Genomic DNA, 23,117 nt, shown 5'->3' with positions numbered 1-23,117 from the left:
CTAAAAAAAACCCTAAACTAAACTATTAACCAAAGCGGAGGCACCAGGAGTCTGCCGGATCGGCAGGCAAAGAGAACACGAATCCACGAGCTTGCCGGTGAAGCTTGAAGAGAAGAATTTGCCTTAACCGTTTAGGGTCAGGGAAGAAAAAACAAGATGATCTTCATGGCATAGCACATGCATTTTGTATCAAAGATGACAAATTTATTAGATAGCCCAAAAGATAAGGAAATCGAATATGCATGAAAACGAAAACCAACATTCGAAGGAAACCGATGAAAACCATTAGAAAAAGATGTTTGAAGTTTCGGAAAAACCTGGAAAAAAATACGGGACATTAAGAGGATGATGTTTTATTTCCACACAAAATTTCAAGTTGAAACAAATTATAATATGTGAGCTACGAAAAAGACAAAATCGGCGTTGAATAGCGCCGAACAATAATGTGACTATTCAGGATAGAATTTTTCTTTTTCATAGCTTACATCTCGTAATATGTTTCAATTTAAAATTTTGTGTGGCAAAAAAAATCACCCTTTTAACATCCCGTATTTTTTTTGGATTTTTTTGAAACTTCAAAATATGGTTTCTAGAAAGTTCTTATTGAATTGGTTTTCGTATGGCATTCTCCCATGAAGTGTGATATTCTCCCATGAATGTCCACGTAGAGGATCTTTCTACCATACCGTGTCTCTACTCTGCTTCACCTTTGAGCACACGAAGCAGCCACGACCACCTTTGCCGCCCCGGCGGTTCTACTGGTCAGCTTGCTTGCTCGGCCGCATAAAAACACGTGTTTTGTCACACACGACAACAACCTCCGCTTGAGCCTTCCCGCACGGCTCACCCAAATAGCCTGGACTCATCCCCCGAGCGCCTTGCGAGCCACCGCCAGGAGAGGACCAAGAAGCCACCCACTCCGAGAAGCCCGCTCAGCTCAAAAGCGCCGCCCGCCCGGGGAGCTCCCCCGCACGCAATGAGCGGCGCACTGCCCGCACCACACCGGCCAACGACGACCAGCAGGTGGAGATGCTGCTAGCCGCGACGGCCTGCTGCTTCCTCGCCGACGAGGCCAAGAAGAGCCAGGACGGCGGCGGCGGGGGCGGGGGAGGGGGAGGGGGAGGAGGAGGGCTGGGGATTAGCCCGGTGGTCCTGGTCGTGGTGCTGGTGCTGGCGGCGCTCGTGTTCGTCTCCGGCCTGCTGCACCTGCTGGTCCGGTTCCTGCGGTGGCGCGCCCGCGCGCGCACCGGGGCGACGGAGGATGGGGGCAGCGAGGTGGACGGAGGAGGCGGAGGCCGGGGGGCTGGGGAGGAGTCGGCGCTGCAGCGGCAGCTGCAGCAGCTGTTCCACCTGCACGACTCCGGGCTGGACCAGGCCGTCATCGACGCGCTGCCGGTGTTCCTCTACGGGGAGGTGGTGGTCGGCGCGGGCGCCAAGGAGCCGTTCGACTGCGCGGTGTGCCTGTGCGAGTTCGCCGGCGACGACCGGCTGCGGCTGCTGCCGCTGTGCGGCCACGCGTTCCACATCGACTGCATCGACACCTGGCTGCTCTCCAACTCCACCTGCCCGCTCTGCCGCCGCGTGCTCGCGGCCGACGACGGCGGCGGCGACGCGGCCCTCCTGCTCGACGAGGGGTGGGGGCGGGAGGGGGAGGGCGCGGTGTTCCCCGTCCGCCTCGGCAAGTTCAAGAGCACGGCCAGGGCGGCCGGCCACGTCCAGCACGACGGCGGCGGCATTGTGGCGGCGGAGGAGGGCGACGCGGGCAGCAGCAGCAGCAGCCTGGACGCCAGGCGGTGCTACTCCATGGGCTCCTACCAGTACGTGCTCGCCGAGGCCAGCCTGCAGGTGTCCGTCCACCGGCGGCACGGCGACGGCGGCGCCGCGGAGAGGATGAGGGGCCCGAGAGGGGTCGTCGCGAACCCGGCCGGCCTTGGCGGCGGGGGCGGCGGCGAGGGGAAGAGGATCGGGGCCGGCAGCAAGGGCGACAGCTTCTCGGTGTCCAAGATCTGGCAGTGGCCGCGCAACGGCAAGGGGAAGCTCCCCGTGCTCGCGTCCGACGGCTCGCCGCCGGTGGACGGCGCGCTGCAGTGGCCGAGGAGGAGCGTCGGGGAGTCGTGACACCATGAATGAAAAGAAGAAGAAAAAAATGCTGTTTTTTTGTTTTCTTGGTACGGTGCACCGCGTTCGTACTTGGTTGCGACTTGCAAACTCTCTAGAGCTAATTTCTAGTACTAGAAGTACGAGTGTTTTTGACTGCTCTTGAATCTGCTGATGATCACCATTAGTACGTATGTGCTTGCAAAACTACTGTGCTGCCGGTTTTAGAAATTCAGGGTGGCCTTCTAGGTTCATGATGAACTCTACTCATTTCTTCTCTTCTTTCTTTTTTGATTTTTTGAGGGAAACAATTTCTTCTGGTTAGAACTGCAAGTAAATCTCCCTCTAGAATTGCCATTGGAAGTACCTGTACCGAAATCACCAGGCCGTATTAGGTAGTGCTCACGCCCTTTTCGAAATGCAAGGTGCGCTTGATTTTACACGGTTTTATTTGTAGATGGAACATGTATAAACGGTGTTGTCGTATTTCTATCGCAAAGAATTTTATTTTATTTTTAGAACTAATTTTATATACATAAAAGAGTGAAAACCGTAACCTACAGTCATGTAATGAAGACCAGAAAAAGTTCATGGTGCCTTGCAGAAAAGGAGGGAATGCTGCTAGTACCATGCTTGCTAGCCATAATAAAGCGACAACGATAACTGGCGACGTTAGCTGGGAGGGGATGGCAAGCGAACGTTAATTTTATTTTTTGCCAATTTTATCTGCAAAATTTCCCTTCTTTCTAAAATTTGCCATGCATTTCTGAAGGAACTGCCAACCTCGCACAACTAATAAACTTGTCTCATCTACTAAAATGTCCATCAAATAGGTATGCTCGCGTAGTTGCACTGGTATAGAAACTGCTGACTACCCCATCAAATACTCCCACAAGAGCGACTTTCAAAGTGCCGGTTACCTACTTCCAAATTTTCAGTACCCCATCAAATACTCCCAACTCTCAGGCAGTACGATTTTGTTTAGTGGGAGTACGTTCGACTTAGGCAAGCAAATCGCGTGCACACGGGCGTTGCTTCACCTGGAAGCTCTTCCTTTTTCTTGCAAGACTCCTTTTTTTCGAAACTTTTTCTTGCAAGACTCTGATGAGAACGGAAGCGATGAGCCTGCATGCATGGCACAAGTGCACAGCCTTCACTCTAAATCACCCTCAATCTCGCGGGTGAGTGGTAATGCGACGCTACTGAATGTTATATGTTCTTGTTTTCCAAGTGAATGAGATTAAATTATATCTCATCTGAATGACTTGTAGGTACTCCCATAGTTAATGGCTGCGTCGACAGGTATGGTATGGTGGGCGCATCGCATCGGCCAAAACCGCGCGCCGATTCTGCCGCTGAGGACACGCTCGTAAAGCTGGCAGCTGCAGCTGCAAGAGACCGTAAATTAACTACAGTTTGCGGCTCGGCCCATCGCTTGGACTGCAGCGCTTATCGCGTAGTGGTAGCCTCATGTGACGACGCGCGGGGCCTCGTTTGGTCGTGCGTCCGTATCCGCCGTTAAATGAATCATACTAATACTGAGATTCAGTGAGGTGGCGGGATACATCCATCGGCGTCAATGCCATCTTTCCTTTTAGCTGGTTTTGGTAGGCGATGCTGCGAGGGCCGGAAAGCTGGGTTTTGCCCTAGAGATGCAATGCAACTTACTGTGCTGTCCAAGATGGATGGACCCGATTTTATTTTACTCCTACTTTGTAATAATTTCCCAACAGGCGGCATCTTCCCAACCCGGGCACGCTGCTCGCTCTGGCCGAAATCAGCGTGCGTGTCCGGATGTGTGCAAAGAGTTAATGGAGAACAGCGAGGTGAGGCCATATCCACCGCGCGACCCAAAACCGTCCGGGTCTGTCCGTTTGGCGCGGCCGAGCTTGCGGCGGGGCTGCTGCTGGTGGTGGCAAGGCGGCGGCGAGTGGCGAGGCGGCGCAGGCTCTGGGCGCGGCAGGCGCGTGACCGGGGCGAGGACATGGTGGGCGTAGTGGAGGCAGACAAATTGGGGTCGCCTGCAGCGTTGGGCGCCTGCAACTTTAGCCGGACACGCATGTCTATCTTGACACTCATTGCTATCCCAAACGGACGAAATCCGGACAAAGCGGACGTCCGGATAGGGTCTTGTGCTAGAGTTGGCCTGACAAACGCACCGCTGCACAGCACCATTGCATACGGGCAGACAGGCAAAGATGGAAATGCGAGGTGACGAGCGAGGGTGAAGGGCTCCTGCCTCTCCTGAACGCCCGGTAGGAGTACTGGAGGAAGCAGCTGGTATCCCGGAGTGGCGCTGAACGGAACTGAATGCTGATGCGATCAATCGATCGCATTGAAGCGTGCAACCGGCCTGACACTGACGTTGATGGAGGCATCATGCATTCATAGATGGCCCGGACGCGGCACCAACTTTCACAGGAAGGGATGTACGTACCCCGCCCGGAACAATCAAGTGCTGCCCTCACCCGATCAGATCACATTTATGGAGCGCACCCAGCCACACACACTTTTTTCATATGGGTCGTATGTGCAAAGCTAGCGCTGTTGCCCGTTCCAGATGCTCACATGGTCAAGGGCAAGGATTTTCGTAACAATAATCATGATGATGATGAAAAAGTCTGTAATAAAGGTGTAAGATGCACCTGAATAGCTATGCACCGTACCAACCTGGCTTCCACCGAACAAACCGGTCGGGTTTCGAATTTCAAATGGGGTTGGCAAATGCTGTGCAAATGTAAAATCCTCCCTGACAGACGGTTGGGTGAAGGGCCATGTATCATGTATGCAAGATATTCTGAACCCATGAGTTCGGTTAGACGGAAACAGGTAATTACATTGAAGAACAAACATCATGGTGTAAATACAAGACACTGGTCTGCTGCCGACTGTGAATGAGCGGGAGGCCGGAAATTTTGGTTATCCTCCGACTGTGAATGATATACAGCTTTGTATGAATACATTTTGCCAAAACTGGAGGTGTGTTGTCATTAATCGCTGCAAGCTACTATACAGTATAGGTAAAGGGTAAATAGCAAAAACCAGCTACTAGTGTACATAACTTACTAGTGATCGGAAAAAAGCAGCACAAGGGGAAGAAATGATGATGGGAGGGCTAGAAAAGGAAAACTCGCCTTTGCCAGCAGAGCAGCACACTCAAAGCGAAAGAGCTACTATCACAACATTATAGACACAGGTGGCACTACAACCCCGCGGGGAAATTGCTGATTTGCCCTTGCTCCAGCCTCTCCTCGCCGTTCACTTTGTACGAAATCCGGATCCGCATCGCAAGTGGTTTCTGTGAGGCAGGCAATTCAAAACCACGCATTATATAAATCGCAAGAAAACAAAAGATAACCACAAACTCGCAAGTTCACAACATAATTCAAGTCTGCAGAAAGAATCATTAGGCTGACTATAGGACGCTCTAGTAATGGATCGAGTAGGATTAGCAAGTTCCAATAAAACTGATGGATCATCCAGAGATGCAAGAATATTCTAACTGACAACTACCCATATGTGGTGTGCAAATCAGCAAATGACCCATGTGGCCATTTATGAATTCAGGGACACAGCATGCTGCACCTAGCATTATCTCCATATATTTTGTTTTCCTTTTTGAACAAATCTATGTTTCACTGTTGATAGACGCATGATGGAATGAACATTAATCAGTAGGTGTAAAAAATCTTCTTTAAGAACTGAAGTATAACCAAATGACAGATCAGTGGCTGTACGGGATACACCATATAAGTGGGAAACATGTTAGAAGCAGTTATCTTTGGCACACGGATAAGATCTATAATACTTTCAGGACCATGCAAAAAATGAGTTAAAATTACTTAGGCTCTTTCAAGCTTATAAAGAAACTACCAGTAGTCAAAGAAAACCAGAAAATAAGTCATATTCCCCTCTGACAGGCATACTGTCAAATACCTGCCCATGTTGATTATTAGTGACACTGAGGCTTTGCGTAATTGAACCATTTCCACTGGCCGGAAGGGTGCTGCTGCTTGCTGGGTCCAAGCGCAACTGGATGAACTGAAAATACAGATTTGCACAGGCGGATGGACTGTCAATCTCTAGCATGTGATCAACAACCAGTAATGCAGACTACACCGCTGTTCACAAATACCAATAGAATTAAAAGCGTCCTATCACCCACTTGTCATTTGCAAACAAATTTCAGCACACATTTTAATTAGTGATCTTAAAGGAACACGAAAAAAAAACTGAACTGCATATCAACCAGGATGCCGATGCCTGAGAATTTGAGAGTAGATACAGAAGTAATTTGTTTTATGACAGAGCTTTATCTGAGAAAGAAAAGATAAATTAATGACCAATTACTATATGGCGTTTGACCAAACAAACAAGTTAGTAATTATAGATTTACCACAGAAACCAAACTAGACAAATCATATAGTTAGTTCTTAAGTGCAAGTGTGCGTCAACATATTTTTTTTAATGAGAAGATCCGCTGCTGGGAAGGATTAGTAGCAGAGGGACAACATTTCAAACTTCATAGGTACTACCTTTGGTACAGCTGCCTGAAACATGAAATTGGTCAATGTAACAGATGTCAAATTTGTAAAGCTGGCATGCATTGTAGTCTCTTGAGGCTTTCCAGGCTGCTTTTTAAAATTGAAGGTCATCTTCAAAGTTGCACTCTGGAAAGCTGTGATTGAAGGGTAAGCTGCATTCACATCTGGTGATCAAACACAAGTAGAGTAATGGTTAATTTCCTAATGACTAGGAACGCTGCTAGATAATCAAGTGACAGGGGCGGACCAGGAAGTGGTGTACTTGGGGACAAACCATCAAGAAGATCGATAACTTGAGGTGTTCCAGGAGCATGTTTAGTCACTGCTGCACGGTGCTACATAAATTAAGTATGGATGACAGACAGGGCAGAAATATGCAAAATATTATCAATACAGTTACTTTACCTTGGCCAGGAGAGCTTATGTTTGATGTTGCCAGCGGACCATTTTGTACAGGATATGAACCAATAGATAGAAGATCCATCAGAATATCTGTACTTGCAGACGGCGCTCCACCTGACATAAACCAGGAATGACATCATAAGGAAGACTCAAACCAGCAATGTACACTACAAACAGTACACATATACAGCTAAGAATCAACACGAGGGCCTGTTTAGGACAGCTCAACATATCTCAGAACTGGCACAATACCGAGCGTTCCAAAACAAGACATTGTTCAAGCAATAATCCCTCGTCAAATATGCATTACTGACAAATCAGTACCAAATTTCAGAAACCAGAATCACTAAACAGGTGATAGAACATCACTTGCTTCATTTGTGCTAAAAGAGAGACGTCAGAAGTAAATTTATGTGAAATAAAAAGAATAGAGTCAAAACCTGCGGTAGATGTATCAATCAAGCCGATGCCCAAAAGATCCTGTAGGAAATCATTAGGTGCGGTACTAGGGGCAGAAGTAGTCACGGGAGCATCATCCGAACTTAGATCAAGTAAGTCAGCCAACGGAGCTGGTGGTGGTTTCACTGCACCATTTGGAACCTTAAGTGAGCCTCCAGAAGCAGCGGATGGAGCAGACTTAGTTAATGAAACAGTTGCTTGTGAAGAAGCGGCTCTCTTCAACAAATAACTAGCTTCATCTAATACAGGCATTCGCTCAAGCAAAGATGATCTGCACGCCAACCAACATTCACAAGATTACTATTTTTCATGAAGAGCTATGATACTAGTGCATATTCTGAGCAATAATGACTAGTAGCTGTCACCTACTTTATAGACTGATGCCTTTGTATAATGGAATTAAATTCGATTGATCTTTGCTGCAGCTCAAGCACAGTATTCCCTTTATTCTGCACAACAATTGCTTGTATCCTCCTGCAATAATAACAGGAAGGTGACAAAATCACTTTAGTAATAGATAACATAAACCACATACTCCAAGTCCAAGGCATACACAAAAAAGATAGCATAAACAGAAATTTGGAAAAAAAAAGGCTAGCAAATGAGGCTTCCAGCAAACTGAAGCTCCAGCATTAACATTGTCAGCGTGCCTACCATCGTAGAACCGAATGAACAGAATGATACACTTAGTTTTGTCACGTCGCCAGGAAACTACATTGTAAGTGTCGTAGTTAATTAGTCACGTCACCAACACTTATTTTATTTAGTATAGGCTCATGAAAAAGAAACCAATTCATGAGAAATTGATGCACCATGATAACAAGACAACAAAGATAAAAAATGTAAGCTTGCAACATTTTCAACTTATATTTGTCATAAATCGCATCGTCTTCATAGTAAACATGTATAATCGGTAAGCACAGATAGCTCATGCGCATGTGTAAGTGGAACATAGAGATGAGAATTGGTAAGTAGATGACCCAATTAACTCCGCCTATGTCTTCTAGGCATAGCCGGTCCCAAGCCCGGGTAAAGGAGGAGGGTTGTGATAGGCTTGGCGAGCCAACGTAAAAACTAGCCAGTCCCATGGGTATGAAACCTAGTACTAGGATGGGTGACCTCCTGGGAAGTCCTCGTGAAAGGGTTTTATGTCTAGCCTGCCCCAACTTGTTTGGGACAAAAGGCTTAGTAAATGAATGTAAATGAAATGACCCAATTATCATAGCCGGCGGTATTGTCTACAAAGTAGAACCATGAAACAAGGCAACTTAATTCATGGGGCTTCGCCAGTTTTTGCTAAAAGCCAAGTCGCATTTGAATAATGCAGTAGGTTATCCAACAACAATGCAAGGTCAAGTTGAGTAATAGCTTACTTTGAAGTTTGCGGAAATCGTGAGGAAAGCTTCAAAAGAGCAACGAGACACATAGCCCGTGTTGTAACATCCACAGAGTAGCGCTTAAGAGCTAGCTCTAGAGCATCCACAGCTTCAGATTCTGTTACCTGAACAAGTTCAGGCATTGGCCAAACCATTTGACAATAGTAGAACTGAAGCGCACTACTATTAAATGAAATACAGAGAAATGACAGCATCCACTGGGAAAACATTGAACTAATGAACTGAACTAACACTCTAAAAAAAAGTCATCATTCAGCACTGAAACATTTATGCAGACGTGTGGCGAAATGAATGATTAAGTAACTTTTCTGGTGACAACCGCTACAGCTAATATAGGTGATCATGAAGATGATGTGAGGAACAGACAAGTAAATCCATGAGCTACTCCTTATCAGCCTTAAATATGGACTAAATCAGCAGTTCAAGCACAGTGGATGCACATTGTGTGTGTAGAAAGTAAACAAGAATATGTAGTAGTACAAAAGGAAGTTCTCATCACATGGTGAGTAGTGGTGTTTCAACAGAAAAGGCATCAGCCAATTACTATGGCTGGTAAAAAAAATCAACTCACCGTGATTGGTTCCTCCACATCCAGCATACTAATATTGTTGACCAGCATCTCACCATATTCACCAATGCACCAAACAGCTACCCTGACTAAGCTTTCCTACACAGTTCAAAGTAGAAGAGATACATGCGCTTCAGATAGGGTGAAAATTGATCCCATGGTTTACCAAGAATACAAATTATGCCTCCATACCTGTGTACCAGATGCTTGCAATGCTTTGTATAATGATCTGACCGAGTATCCTTGAAGTTCAGGCGCATTGCTTATCAGAACTATAAGAGCATGCCATACATCATCCTTCACAAAGTTTCCAGTCTGTGGATAGACAAGGGTATATTCTAAATTTGCATATCCATGACCCATGGAGAGAAAAATGGCTGAAAAATGTATTTATGCACGTACCAGCGTTAAAACCTTGAACATCTGGTCTAAGTACCATAGCTTATCTTGAGAAAACCTGTTAGAATTACAAAACTGTTATTATTTTGTAATCAACATGTTATAAGAAAGTTGTAAATCAAACAGGATAGGTATGGATCTAAAAGCAAGTTGACAATTAACATGTGATGCAATTAAGCAATAGTAAGGGGGTAAGGGAATGAATCACAGCTTCATGTGATTGTCAAAATTGAATAAAAGGCATGAAAAAGACCCAAGGATAGATTTCTGAACTATTTTTATTTTATGTTATAGCCTGTAAAAGATAGCATGAAATGACAGAAATTTGTTAGAAGATGCTATCTTATAGTATATCCAACATGACACCTAGAGTTAGGTTCACATCATGATATTCTCCCCAGTGCTTAAAGCCTTCTGCTATATTCCAACATGCAAAAGAACGAGCAGTTGAAAAGACAAGGACTAAAAATACCAAATGAAATAAAGAAACTGCCCCCTCTTGTTAACCTGATTTGTATACCCTTAGTTTAACTTCCATTGTCACCCTATGGGGAGGAGAACAAATTACAGTACAACAAGAAAATTCCATCATTTATTTCATTAGGTGAACAAAAATTTAATTGTTCCAAGACATATGTAACAACAGTGATGTACAACCAATCTTTGGAGCAACTAGGGTAGCAAATCAGATGTTCTTCCAAAAGCCAGTAGAGATGATGAATGTGCCAAGACTTACTTTTCAACTATTGAGCATATTTTTGCCGTGAGGTCTTCCTTGAAGTCATCATCACTTACTTCTAGGTAATCAACAAGCTCCTTAGTCAAAGGCTTTACATTCGTGTCATTGACGAGTAGGTAAACAAGTTCAAGGGCCCTTTTGCGAATAGAGACATCTGCATCCTGAGAGTGCATACGTGATTGCAAATTTTTAAGGGGAAGAAAAAGGAATCCCCAGAAGAAAAACAATAAGCCTAAAGCATATTACACCATAGAACTGTATGATTGATTACCTTGACACACTCCAATATTGTTACCCTGTGCCTCTGCACTGCTAGTGTGTCCACTGCCATGGCCTTCATTAGCATATTCAGAGCAACGTATCTGAAAACACAGTGTCCATAGTAAGTAAAGTATCTATTATCTATTAAGCTTTTAAAGCAGCAGAAAAAGATCCCCCAACATTCGTCCACATGGGCCAAAAAATATGGTCCACAGATTGTAGTGGGTCCAGATTATAATGGCGGAGAATTAAGAGATAAGGGAGATCTTTAAGATGGAATCATCTTGGGCCTCCAGAATTGACATTAACTCTAAGTTTTTGACCTATGGGAAAACAAACAGCTGAACTAATACCAGATATGATTATACAGATCAAATCTAGCCCTGCAAATGAGTACCGCATGGGTCACTCTCCTAATTACATTTACAGGAGATTGTAGAATATTTTAAAACAACTTGATGGTGCAAGTGCTCTATTCATTTCTGAAATTCGAGAACAATTGTATTCATATAACCAGCAAGTAATAGTGGTTGGAACTATGCTCGTCTGCTACAGAGACAAGTCAGAACTCCAGACCCAAAAATAGCCCAAAAAACCACAAATAATTAACCTCTTTGTTACGATGGGTACCAGTTATCCAAGAGCGAGAGGAAATTTACCTTATATTGTTATCACGGTTGGACAAGAATCTACCCAAAATATTAATTGCCAGCACACGCAGACCACTAGTAGCTTCAATGCCCATTATGGTCTCAACACATTCATATAAAATAGCGTTTCCAGCATTTTTGTTTGACTCAGTTTTCGTTGCAACCTGGAAATCCAGTACATGTGTTAACTATGAACTACCAGTATAAGATACACAGGGGGCAAGTGTAACGGATAACCAAGAAACAAGCTATTAAAAATAATAACACAGCAAAGGCAAAAAAATAGTCATGCTACCAGGTTTCATAGTCCATGTATAACAGTACTCTTAGCAAGACCTAAGTGGAAGAATGCCTAAAAGAAGTTATAAATTGCTAGTAGTAGTTTCATTACAGGGGAGAGATCATTTTGCTGTACAGCATGTGACTAATGTTCATATGTAGCTTGTAACAACAAATATCTAGTTCACTAATTTGATGGGAGCTTATGGACTCTGAATTGAAATTTTGTTTCGTGTAAAACCAAGGATGAACAAATTACCTGGGCAAGAATATCATTCACATGCTCGCTGCAGTCTGCATCCCCTTGACCCAATGTCCGCATGAGTCTAAGAACTCGGATGTGCAAGAATGGATCTGTGATGCCAGCAATGTCATATTCAGGAGCATATGAACTGTTGGACACGTCTCTCAGTATCCGGACCAACCCTTCGACGGAGTGCTGAAACAGCAAGATTTTGTCAGAATGCTAAATAATTATTGTCAAAAATATATATAAATATTTGCAATAGTCTTGCATGTACTACTCTGTACCAAAATATAAGACGTTTTGTAGGCTAAACTAGCCTACAAAAACGTCTTATTTTTTGATACAGAGGGAGTACAATCTAACAAGAATTTTATGAATATAGTTATAGACAAGAACACAGAAATGTTTTTGCTTCTTTTGGTGAACACAACATTGGAAACGAACATTTACCAAATAATGATGAAAATATTATAGCAATGATGTAAAATGACATTGTTGCATCAATGCATCACCGAATGAACAATCTGAAGGAGCAGGGACTGGGACCGATGCTAATGGTTTCCGCTATGGTCCATAAAATAGTGCTGTTACCTTTCTCAAGTACTCCAATGCTTCTCTGCTTGCTTTACAGAGTTCTGTACAGAGCTGGACAACAGATATCAGAACCCCGTGATGTTTTTCCTTGAGTAAGGATGCAGCAGAACCCATGAAGTTCTCTGCCAAATCTGGAACTTTTCTTACAATCCGTATAGAGCACAAGGCAGCCTACAAACAGGAGTGGTATATAATCAATAATAGTTGTCCAAAAAATATTCTAAGACTACCCAAAACGAGCAACACCTACGCAGCATGAAAACAACAAGACAAGAAATGCGCAGAATGTAAGCTTCGAAAAAAATGATGGTATTGATTAGAACACCCCAGAAGTAACGAGTTGGTGTTTGAGTGCAAAATTACTGATGCTAAACTACCTATAGCATACAGGTACACTATCATGTAGGCCTTCGCAGTTCTTATGCAAGGGATGGAAGGAGCATTGCAGGTTTGAAGCATACAAATAATAACTAGTATCAGACAACTGCCATGGTGCTCAAAACAGTCTTTAGAAGGGACTGAAGTATCATGATAAAAAGATGGGCACCTTCTTCTTCGTGTTTGGGTCCCTAGTTTGCAACAGCCTCTCCACCTCGGGCGCCAAGTCGCGCGCCATTTCGGCGGAACAAATGTTCCCCAGGGCACAGAGCGCAAGGCCCACGATGAACTGGTTGGAGTGGTTAAGATCTCTGCCCACGTTAAGTACTAGCGATTACTCAAAGATCAGCATGGCATTGTATAACAATATCGATGAACAAGCGGCGGCAAATGTAAGCAAGCATAGGCGGGCGAGTCGGATACTGCTTGAGGGAGTTGGTGACGAGCATGAGGACCTCCTGCCGCTCGTCGAGCAGCAGCGTGAGGCCGAGGTAGCCGATGCGCTTCTCGGGGAAGCCCGAGGCGGCGATGAGCTTGAGGCACTCCATCTGGCCGAAATGCGTGGGGTAGCCGAGCATGTGGATGAACATGAGCTTGGCCATGTTGCGGTGGCGGTAGTCCTGGTCGTTGTCGCTGATGGCCGCCCTGATGGCCGCGCACTCGCGCCGCACCACCGCGCGCTCCTCGGCGGCCGTCTTGGAGGCGCGTATCGCGCGTATCATGTCCCTGCAGAGACGCCACGGGGCGATGTTACACGACGCGACGGATCTAAGGGGGGCGCTGGGCGGGCGGACGGGCGCGATCCGAGGAGGCTCACCGGAGACGCGTGCCGGAGGAGAAGGGGTTGAGGGAGAGGTCCATGGCGACGTCCTCGACGATCCTCTCGACGGAGTCCGGAGGGGAGTCTCGCCGTCGGGGGGCGGGGCGGGGCGGAGGAGGAAGACCACGGCGACGGCCGGGTGGATCTGGACGTGGGCGGTGGACCGGTGGTGCGAATTGCGAAGAGGCCCCTGGCTTTGTTATTTTAGTCCATCTGGGGAATAGTTGGGCATTTGGGATCAAATCTCGCCGTGCTGATCTCACTGGCCACTAAATTCCTAGTGTTAGTGCTCAGCATCACGGTTGATTTTTTTATTCAATCGGTGACAAATTACCCACTTGCTTGGTTTTTGCGGTCACATGGTGGACAATCATTTCTTGAGACATGGTAATAGTATATAAATCTAAATGCAGCATAAAAATAACAGTTAGGGATGAAAACGAAGCGGAAACGGACGGAAATGAGTGCTACCACATTTATTTTCACATATTATTGCAGAAGCGGCAACAAATACAGAAACCGCGGAATGAATAGGAAAAAGATACTACTGGAAACAGACACGGAGCTAATACAAAGCGGACACGGAATCAAAAGTGGGCATTGACCGGAACTTAACAACCCATCATAGAGAAATACACACAAAAACAAACAAATTTAATGAATTATTAACGTGGCTATAAAATAATATCATTATGTTAGCAGCTTAACATGGTATTGTAGTAGTATTGGACAACTGCATATGAGGTCAAGCTCGGTACACGTGTGTTAGTAGAAGTTCTGTCTCAAATGATCTATTCTACTAACTGTGTCATTGTGTGTTAGTTTGATGGTTGGGCTAGAAAGCAGCCATAGGTCTATAGTAAAAACAGAAATTTCATATTCACGGAAACGGGAAGTTCAATTTCCACGTCTGTTCCACCGGAAAACACCGTTCCGTTTTTGTTTTCGTTTTCACGTAAAAAAATTCATTTCCACTTTCATTTTGCAAATTTCCGTTTTCATATTCGTATTTGCCCTTCGTTTTCATTTTTCCTCCGGAAAAGCGAAAAGTTTCCACTTCATTTTTAGAAACACCTAAGATCCAAGAAAATACAAAGTAACTCCTATGACTAATAATTACAATGAAATCTTTTGAAATCATCTTCTTCGTGGTAGCAATCTCTGCTCGAAGAAATACTCCAAAAACTTTGATAAAGAAGCTGCAATTGGGTTGGAGCAACGATGTTGTCACTCTTTCACCCGCACGAACATTATCAATAATGGTTTTTGAAAGCGCTTGAGTCGCCCATCCAAAAAGATGGGAAGTCTTGACCGATGAACGTACTTGGGACGGGGATGATCCCCTAGAAGTGCAGACCAACAAATCAATATATCGTCATCATGGTGTCGATGCAAGATTTCACCTCGACAAAGAATCAGACCAACAAAAAAAGCTTGACACAGCAACATAAACTCATTAGATCTGAATAATCGGATCTGCGAGGACAGAAAACTCTCAAACCTCATGGCAACGCCAAAAGGATAAGAGGAAATTTATTCTCACAAAACTATAATGTTCACTGGACGTTGACGAAAAATATAAAGATCTTAAAGATCCGAGGTCCCGCCACCTCTCAGTGCCAAGATGGCAGCCAGAGGCGAGGGGACCTAAATTTCTCATATGGCGGCGAAGACGGCGGCACGTGAAAACCCTAGCAGCTGTTGATATCAAGGATCTTTGATACTGAAATATGTTATATATGGAACACATGTATATTTTGCTTGTGTAGACATACGAGGGCTTTATAACCATTAAACTAACAAGTTGCGTCTATTGTGTGGTTACCTAAAATATGTTTTGCGTGGTTTGTGTACATAATAACTCATCTATCAGGAAATAAAAGATGCACTTGAAAACAAAACATCCAATTCACTTTGTAGACTCGTGAAACCCTCGACATCTCTGTAGAAATACCATGTCCATGCTACTGAGATTATCCACATGTTAAGGTCACCTCCTCCAAGTCCTCTTGTAACAAAAAAATCTCACACACATAACATGGATTTATTTTGTAATTCCTGGGAGTTATGATTCACTAGTCAATCGTCGAATTCTTAGATATTGTGATCAAAAGTTGATCACAAGAACGATTGCATACTGTTGCAAGTAGATATAAGAACTACCACAACATAAACGACTAGCTGGTAATGAGGTTTACATACGTGTTGGGAACATAGTAAAAGCTACTATACTTACCATCATCGTATTACCTTTGTGTTTATCTTCATACTTTACTTTATAATTTAGTAAATTGTTCTATACTCTAGCCTATTTGCATCATGTTTGTTGCAAGGAGGTTGTTCATAAAACAACAACTATTGTTCGGTGTTATGAATAACACAAGGGACATACTCCCATTCCAAATGGGGCGCATGTTATAAATATGTATGATAATACTAAACATTCATAGCACTGGTGCTAAATGTTGCAAGGCTAAAAAGATTACTACACATGTGTGGCACTGCATTCAGTCACATAGGAGAAACCCGTGTGGAGAAATTCCATAGTGATGGGTTTGTTTAAGTCATTTAATTAAGAATTATTTTACAATTGCAACTTTTGTTCAAAAGTAAAGTGACTAAAATACCGTTCACAAGCCATAAGTAACAAACGACAAACTTATTGATAAAATACATACAGACGTGCATAGTTTGATAACTGCTACCTCTTGAGCTTGTGTTGGTTTTTCCCTTGAAGACGAAAGGGTGATGCAGCAAAGTAGCGTAAGTATTTCCCTCAGTTTTGAGAACCAATGTATCAATCCAGTAGGAGACAATGCGACAAGCCACCGAATACCTGCACAAACAAACACCAACTTGCAACCAACGCGACAATGGGGTTGTCAATCCCTTCATGGTTATTCGCAAAGTGAGATCTGATAGAGATGGATAAATGGTAAAGTAATATTTTTGGTATTTTTGGTTTATGAAACGGAAAGTAAAAGATTGCAAAAAAAGTAAATCGGAAACTAAAATTGTAGATCGAAAACTTATATGATGGAAAATATACCCAAGGGCCATAGGTTTCACTAGAGGCTTCTCTCAAGAAAGGAATTATTACGGTGGGTGAACAAATTACTGCCGAGCAATTGATAAAAAAACGCAAAGTTATGACGATATCTAAGGCAATGATCATGAATATAGGCATCACGTCTGTGTCAAGTAGACCGAAACGATTCTACATCTACTATTATTACTCCACACATCAATCGCTATCCAGCATGTATCTAGAGTATTAAGTTCATAAAGAACGGAGTACACATTAAGCAAGACAACATGATGTAGAGGAATTAGAGCAACTCTAGCAGACCCCAAAAAATACGACCCGCAAAACGCGTTTGCGGTTTGACGAAGATCGCGTTTGCGGGTCAAAAACATGCGTGGCCGAGCAGAACCAGTATCTAAACCTGCATAATTTGAAAAAAAATACTTTCGCGGGAGAAATTGCACAAACATAGTTCATCACATACTACATAGTTCATCACATGATCAACAAACTACAAGCATAGCTATACTACCGATAACCCACAAGTATAGGGGATCGCAACAGTTTTCGAAGGTAGAGTATTCAACCCAAATTTTTGATTCGACACAAGGGGAGCCAAAGAATATTCTCAAGTATTTAGCAGCTGAGTTGTCAATTCAACCACACCTGGAAACTTAATATCTGCAGCAGAGTATTTAGTAGCAAAGTAATATGATAGTAGTGTTTTTGGTATTTTGTAGTGGTGATAGTAATAGCAACGGAAAAGTAAATAAGCGAAGAACAGTATATGAAAAGCTCGTAGGCAATGGATCGGTGATGGAGAATTATGCCGGATGCGGTTCATCATGTAACAATCATAACATAGGGTGACACAGAACTAGCTCCAATTCATCAATGTAATGTAGGCATGTATTCCGAATATAGTCATACGTGCTTATGGAAAAGAACTTGCATGACATCTTTTGTCCTACCCTCCAGTGGCAACGGGGTCCTAATGGAAACTAAGGGATATTAAGGCCTCCTTTTAATAGAGTACCAGAATAAAGCATTAGCACATAGTGAATACATGAACTCCTCAAACTATGGTCATCACCGGTAAGTATCCCGATTATTGTCACTTCGGGGTTAACGGATCATAACACATAATAGGTGACTATAGACTTGCAAGATAGGATCAAGAACTCTCATATATTGATGAAAACATAATAGGTTCAGATCTGAAATCATGGCACTCGGGCCCTAGTGACAAGCATTAAGCATAGCAAAGTCATAGCAACATCAATCTCAGAACATAGTGGATACTAGGGATCAAACCCTAACAAAACTAACTCGATTACATGATAGATCTCATCCAACCCATCACCGTCCAGCAAGCCTACGGTGGAATTACTCACGCACGGCGGTGAGCATTGTGAAATTGGTGATGGAGGATGGTTGATGATGACGATGGCGACGGATTTCCCTCTCTGGAGCCCCGAACGGACTCCACATCAGCCCTCCCGAGAGGTTTTAGGGCTTGGCGGCGGCTCCGTGTCGTAAAACGCAATGATTTCTTCTCTCTGATTTTTTTCTCTCCGAAACCAAATATATAGAGTTGGAGTTGAGGTCGGAGGAGCTCCAGGGGGGCCACAAGGTAGGGGGGGCACGCCCCCCACCCTCGTGGACAGGTGATGTGCCCCCTGGTCTTCATCTTTTGCAAGGATTTTTTATTATTTCCGAATAGATGTTCCATGAAGTTTCAGGTCATTCCGAGAACTTTTGTTTCTGCACATAAATAACACCATAGCAATTCTGCTGAAAACAGCGTCAGTCCGGGTTAGTTCAATTCAAATCATGCAAGTTAGAGTCCAAAACAAGGGCAAAAGTGTTTGGAAAAGTAGATACAACGGAGACGTATTAACTCCCCAAAGCTTAAACATTTGCTTATCCTCAAGCAATTCAGTTGATAAACTGAAAGTGATAAAGAAAAACTTTTACAAACTCTGTTTGCTGCTGTTGTTGTAAATATGTAAAGCCAGCATTCAAGTTTTCAGCAAAGATTATGACTAACCACATTCACAATAACGCTTAGGTCTCAAGTTTACTCATATCAATGGCATAATCAACTAGCGAGCAATAATAATAAATCTCGGATGACAACACTTTCTCAAAACAATCATAATATGATATAACAAGATGGTATCTCGCTAGCCCTTTCTGAGACCGCAAAACATAAATGCAGAGCACCTTTAAAGATCGAGGACTGACTAGACATTGTAATTCATGGTAAAAGAGATCCAGTCAAGTCATACTCAATGTAAACTAACAATAATGAATGCAAATGACAGTGGTGCTCTCCAACTGGTGCTTTTTAATAAGAAGATGATGACTCAAATAGATAGGCCCTTCATAGAGGGAAGCAGGGATTTGTAGAGGTGCCAGAGCTCGGTTTTGAAATAGAGATGAATAATATTTTGAGCGGTATACTTTCATAGTCAACATAACAATCAAGAGATGGCGATATCTTCCATGCTACACACATTATAGGAGGTTCCCAAACAGAATGGTAAAGTTTATACTCCCCCTCCACCAACAAGCATCAATCCATGGCTTGCTTGAAACAACGAGTGTCTCCAACTAACAACAGTCCCAGGGGGAGTTTTGTTTGCAACTATTTTGATTTAGTTTGCATAAAGCATGGGACTGGGCATCCCGGTGACCAGCCACTTTCTCGTGAGTGAGGAGCGGAGTCCACTCCTCTTGAGAATAACCCGCCTAACATGGAAGATACGGACAGCCCTAATTGATACATGAGCTATTCGAGCATACAAAATAGGATATTTATTTGAAGGTTTAGAGTTTGGCACATACAAATTTACTTGGAACGACAGTTAGATACCGTATATAGGTAGGTATGGTGGACTCATATGGAATAACTTTGGGGTTTATGGAGTTGGATGCACAAGAAGTATTCCCGCTTAGTACAGGTAAAGGCTAGCAAAAGACTGTGAAGCGACCAGCTAGAGAGCGACAACAGTCATGAACATGCATTGAAATTAATCAACACCGAATGCAAGCATGAGTAGGATATAATCCACCATGAACATAAATATCGTGAAGGCTATGTTGATTTTGTTTCAACTGCATGCGTGAACATGCGCCAAGTCAAGTCACTTAAATCATTCAGAGGAGGATACCACCCTATCATACCACATCACAACCAATTTAATAGCATGTTGGCACGCAAGGTAAACCATTATAAGCTCCCAGCTAATCAAGCATGGCACAAGAAACTATGATCTCTAGTTGTCATTGCAAACATCTTTATTGATAATAGGCTGAATCAGGAACGATGAACTAATCATATTTACAAAAACAAGAGAGGTCGAGTTCATACCAGCTTTTCTCATCTCAGTCAGTCCATCATATATCGTCATAATTGCCTTTCACTTGCACGACCGAATAGTGTGAATAATAATAATAGTGCACGTGCATTGGACTAAGATAGAATCTGCAAGCATTCAATAAATAGGAGAAGACAAGGCAATATGGGCTCTTTTGTCAGATCAACAATAATGCATATAAGAGCTACTTCAACATTTAATTATGGTCTTCTCCTATCGACCCCCAAAGAAAAGAAAAGAAATAAAACTATTTACACCGGAAAGCTCCCAACAAGCAAAAGAAGAACAGAAAATCTTTTTGGGTTTTCTTTTTAATTAATACTACAAGCATGGAAGTAAACTAATTAAAAGCTACAACTATTTTTTTGGTTTTTCTTAAGGTTTATTAAACACACAAGAAGAAAGCATAAAAACGAAAATAAACTAGCATGATGATACAATGAAAAAGTATGAGCACCGATATCTAGCATTGAGTGTGTGAGCATGAGTGTAATGTCGGTGGGAAATACGTACTCCCCCAAGCTTAGGCTTTTGGCCTAAGTTGGTCTATGGCCACGGTTGGCCTGGCGGATATCCATAATAATAGTTGGGGTCGTACTGAGATGAAGAAGACTCTTATTGCCACTGGTTGGCAATCATCTCCGGATCCCAATGGTAATTAGACTGTCGTGGAGGATCAACTTGTGGTTCCGACTCTGGCTCTGTGGCTGATGTAGGGTCCCGGTAGGCGTGAATAGCCTCTAACGGAATAAGGTACTGGCCTAAAGATAAATCAAACAAGGAAGGAGCAGGCAGGGTAATAGTCTCAGGATGATGTTTATGAAAGAACAATTTGTATTTAAGCTCCCCTTCCCTATTCTTAACAATAAAACCGTGTGCCACCATACTCTTATAATCTAAATAAACACGAGGCAACAATTTTTCTTCCTTCTCATAATGCCTAATAGGTATGTTAAAATGTGCAGCTAGGCGTGAAGCATACATGCCTCCAAAGATGGGGCCCTTTGTACGGTTCAGACTTAACCGTTTAGCAATAATACCGCCCATACTAACAGAGTTATCACTGAATAAACCGTGGAACAAAATAATAATATCAGGAACACTAAGGTTTCCACAGTTTCCGCGACCAATTAAGCAACGACTAGCAAATATTGCAAAGTAGCGTAAAACAGGAAAATGTATGCTAGTGATTCGTGCATCGGAAAGCTTCCTCGTTTCCCCTACAGTGATGGTATCAATAAACCCATCCACATCACCGCGATGTGGTTCCTCTGTTGTGCCCTCGAAAGGGACCAAACAAACCCGACAAAAATCATAAAGTGACATCTCCTTATGCTCATCATATAAATAAAACTCCACCGTAGGTGGTGAGCTCCTAGAATGGAAATGAAAGTTTTTCACAAAGATATTTGTGAGTAAGAAATACTGGTCGCGTTGGTCGTGGAGGAAAGCGGTGAGGCCTGCATTCTCAGCCAATTCATAAAAATCATCATAAATCCTGGCTGCTCTCAAGAATTCATCGGAAGGCCATTCACACGGCCGAACCTCCGCGGTGCGAGGCAGGTTATACTTGGGCTTCGCTGCCTTTTCATTTTGCTTTTCCTTCAAGCTTCGGCTCGATGAGCCCCTCAAAAATCTCTTCCTTATTTTATGAAAAATTCTGAAATTTTTAGTAACTTCAAAATAAAAGTAAACCAAACTCAACAAAATTGATAGCCACTACTCCTACAAGTGCCTAGAGCCTATATCATGCATCAAAACTACTTTTGACCATATAAATTTGACATGCAAGCTCAAGAACAGGGTCACCTAAGCAGCACAAATTTGCAATGAATAAAGCACTAGAACAAAAACTAATTGGACCAATGGAGGAGTCACATACCAAGGAACAATCTCCCCAAGCAGTTTTGTGAGAGGTGCTTTGAGCAAGGAGATCGAAAATGGCAGCAAAATGAGCTTGGACTCGGGTTTGAGCTGGATATTCGTGTTTGTGGGAGGAAGAAGGAGTGTGTGGGTGCAGGAATAAGTGGAGAAGGGCCACCGTGGGCCCATGAGGCAGGGGGCTGATACGTCTCCAACGTATCTATAATTTTTGATTGCTCCATGCTATATTACCTACTATTTTAGACATTATTGGGCTTTATTTTCCACTTTTATATTATTTTTGGGACTAACCTATTAACCGAAGGCCCAGCCCAGAATTGTTGTTTTTTTGCTTGTTTTAGGGTTTCGAAGAAAAGGAAAATCAAACGGAGTCCAAATGGAATGAAACCTTCGGAAACGTGATTTTCTCATCAGATAAGATCCAGGAGACTTGGACCCTCCGTCAAGAAAGCCACGAGGTGCTCACGAGGGTAGGGGCGCCCCCCTAGGGCGCGCCCCCTGCCTTGTGGGCCCCTCGAAGCTCCACCAACGTACTTCTTCCTCCTATATATATCCACGTACCTCCAAACAATCAGGGACAGAGCCAAAAACCTAATTCCACCACCACAACTTTCTGTATCCACGAGATCCCATCTTGGGGCCTGTTCCGGAGCTCCGCCGAAGGGGGCATCGATCACGGAAGGCTTCTACATCATCATCCAAGCCCCTCCGATGAAGTGTGAGTAGTTTACTTCATACCTACGGGTCCATAGCTAGTAGCTAGATGGATTCTTCTCTCTTTTTGGATCTCAACACAATGTTCTCCCCCTCTCTCGTGGAGATCTATTCGATGTAATCTTTTTTTGCGGTGTGTTTGTTGAGAACGATGAATTGTGGGTTTATGATCAAGTATATCTATGAATAATATTTGAATCTTCTCTGAATTCTTTTATGTATGATTGGTTATCTTTGCAAGCCTCTTCGAATTATCAGTTTGGTTTGGCCTACTAGA

The 23,117-nt window shown here is 43.5% G+C and overlaps 1 protein-coding gene and 1 pseudogene across 4 annotated transcripts; one reads left to right on the top strand and one right to left on the bottom strand.

Annotated features, from left to right (window-relative positions):
• Window positions 1-706: 706 nt before the first annotated feature.
• LOC125523154 (RING-H2 finger protein ATL46 pseudogene) lies at window positions 707-2,358 on the top strand (annotated as a pseudogene).
• A 2,554-nt stretch (window positions 2,359-4,912) lies between these two features.
• On the bottom strand, window positions 4,913-14,063 carry LOC125525914 (AP-1 complex subunit gamma-2). 4 transcript variants are annotated; one of them, XM_048690921.2, is made up of 19 exons: window positions 13,832-14,063; window positions 13,438-13,740; window positions 13,184-13,325; window positions 12,634-12,807; window positions 12,055-12,234; window positions 11,526-11,680; window positions 10,877-10,967; window positions 10,603-10,766; window positions 9,870-9,924; window positions 9,660-9,782; window positions 9,471-9,566; window positions 8,876-9,003; window positions 7,872-7,976; window positions 7,484-7,773; window positions 7,047-7,157; window positions 6,889-6,966; window positions 6,633-6,805; window positions 6,034-6,138; window positions 4,913-5,395 (listed from the first exon to the last, which is right to left on the bottom strand). In XM_048690921.2, the coding sequence occupies exons 1-19, from the start codon at window positions 13,873-13,875 to the stop codon at window positions 5,300-5,302; spliced, it is 2,613 nt and encodes an 870-aa protein (XP_048546878.1). In that variant the 5' UTR covers window positions 13,876-14,063; the 3' UTR covers window positions 4,913-5,299. The 4 variants fall into 4 exon arrangements, with proteins under 4 accessions (XP_048546878.1, XP_087387521.1, XP_048546879.1 ...); XM_087531395.1 differs by having other exon boundaries at window positions 6,904-6,966; XM_048690922.2 differs by having other exon boundaries at window positions 6,889-6,963.
• Between the last annotated feature and the right edge of the window lie 9,054 nt (window positions 14,064-23,117).

Source organism: Triticum urartu, chromosome 7A, assembly GCF_056163025.1.
Source record: "Triticum urartu cultivar PI428250 chromosome 7A, HENAU_Tu73, whole genome shotgun sequence".
Classification (NCBI taxonomy): Eukaryota; Viridiplantae; Streptophyta; class Magnoliopsida; order Poales; family Poaceae; genus Triticum; species Triticum urartu.
The sequence above is the reverse complement of the archived record's forward strand: the minus strand, read 5'-3'. Positions and strand labels throughout refer to the sequence as shown.

Excerpts from the sequence above, each read along its gene's own strand:
- LOC125525914 (XM_048690921.2), bottom strand. The coding sequence starts at position 13,875 with ATGGACCTCTCCCTCAACCCCTTCTCCTCCGGCACGCGTCTCCG. Across the intron at positions 6,806-6,888 it reads CCCAAGTACACCACTTCCTG|ATGTGAATGCAGCTTACCCT; the intron begins GTCCGCCCCTGT and ends TTTGATCACCAG. Across the intron at positions 5,396-6,033 it reads CTAATAATCAACATGGGCAG|AAACCACTTGCGATGCGGAT; the intron begins GTATTTGACAGT and ends CCTGCCTCACAG.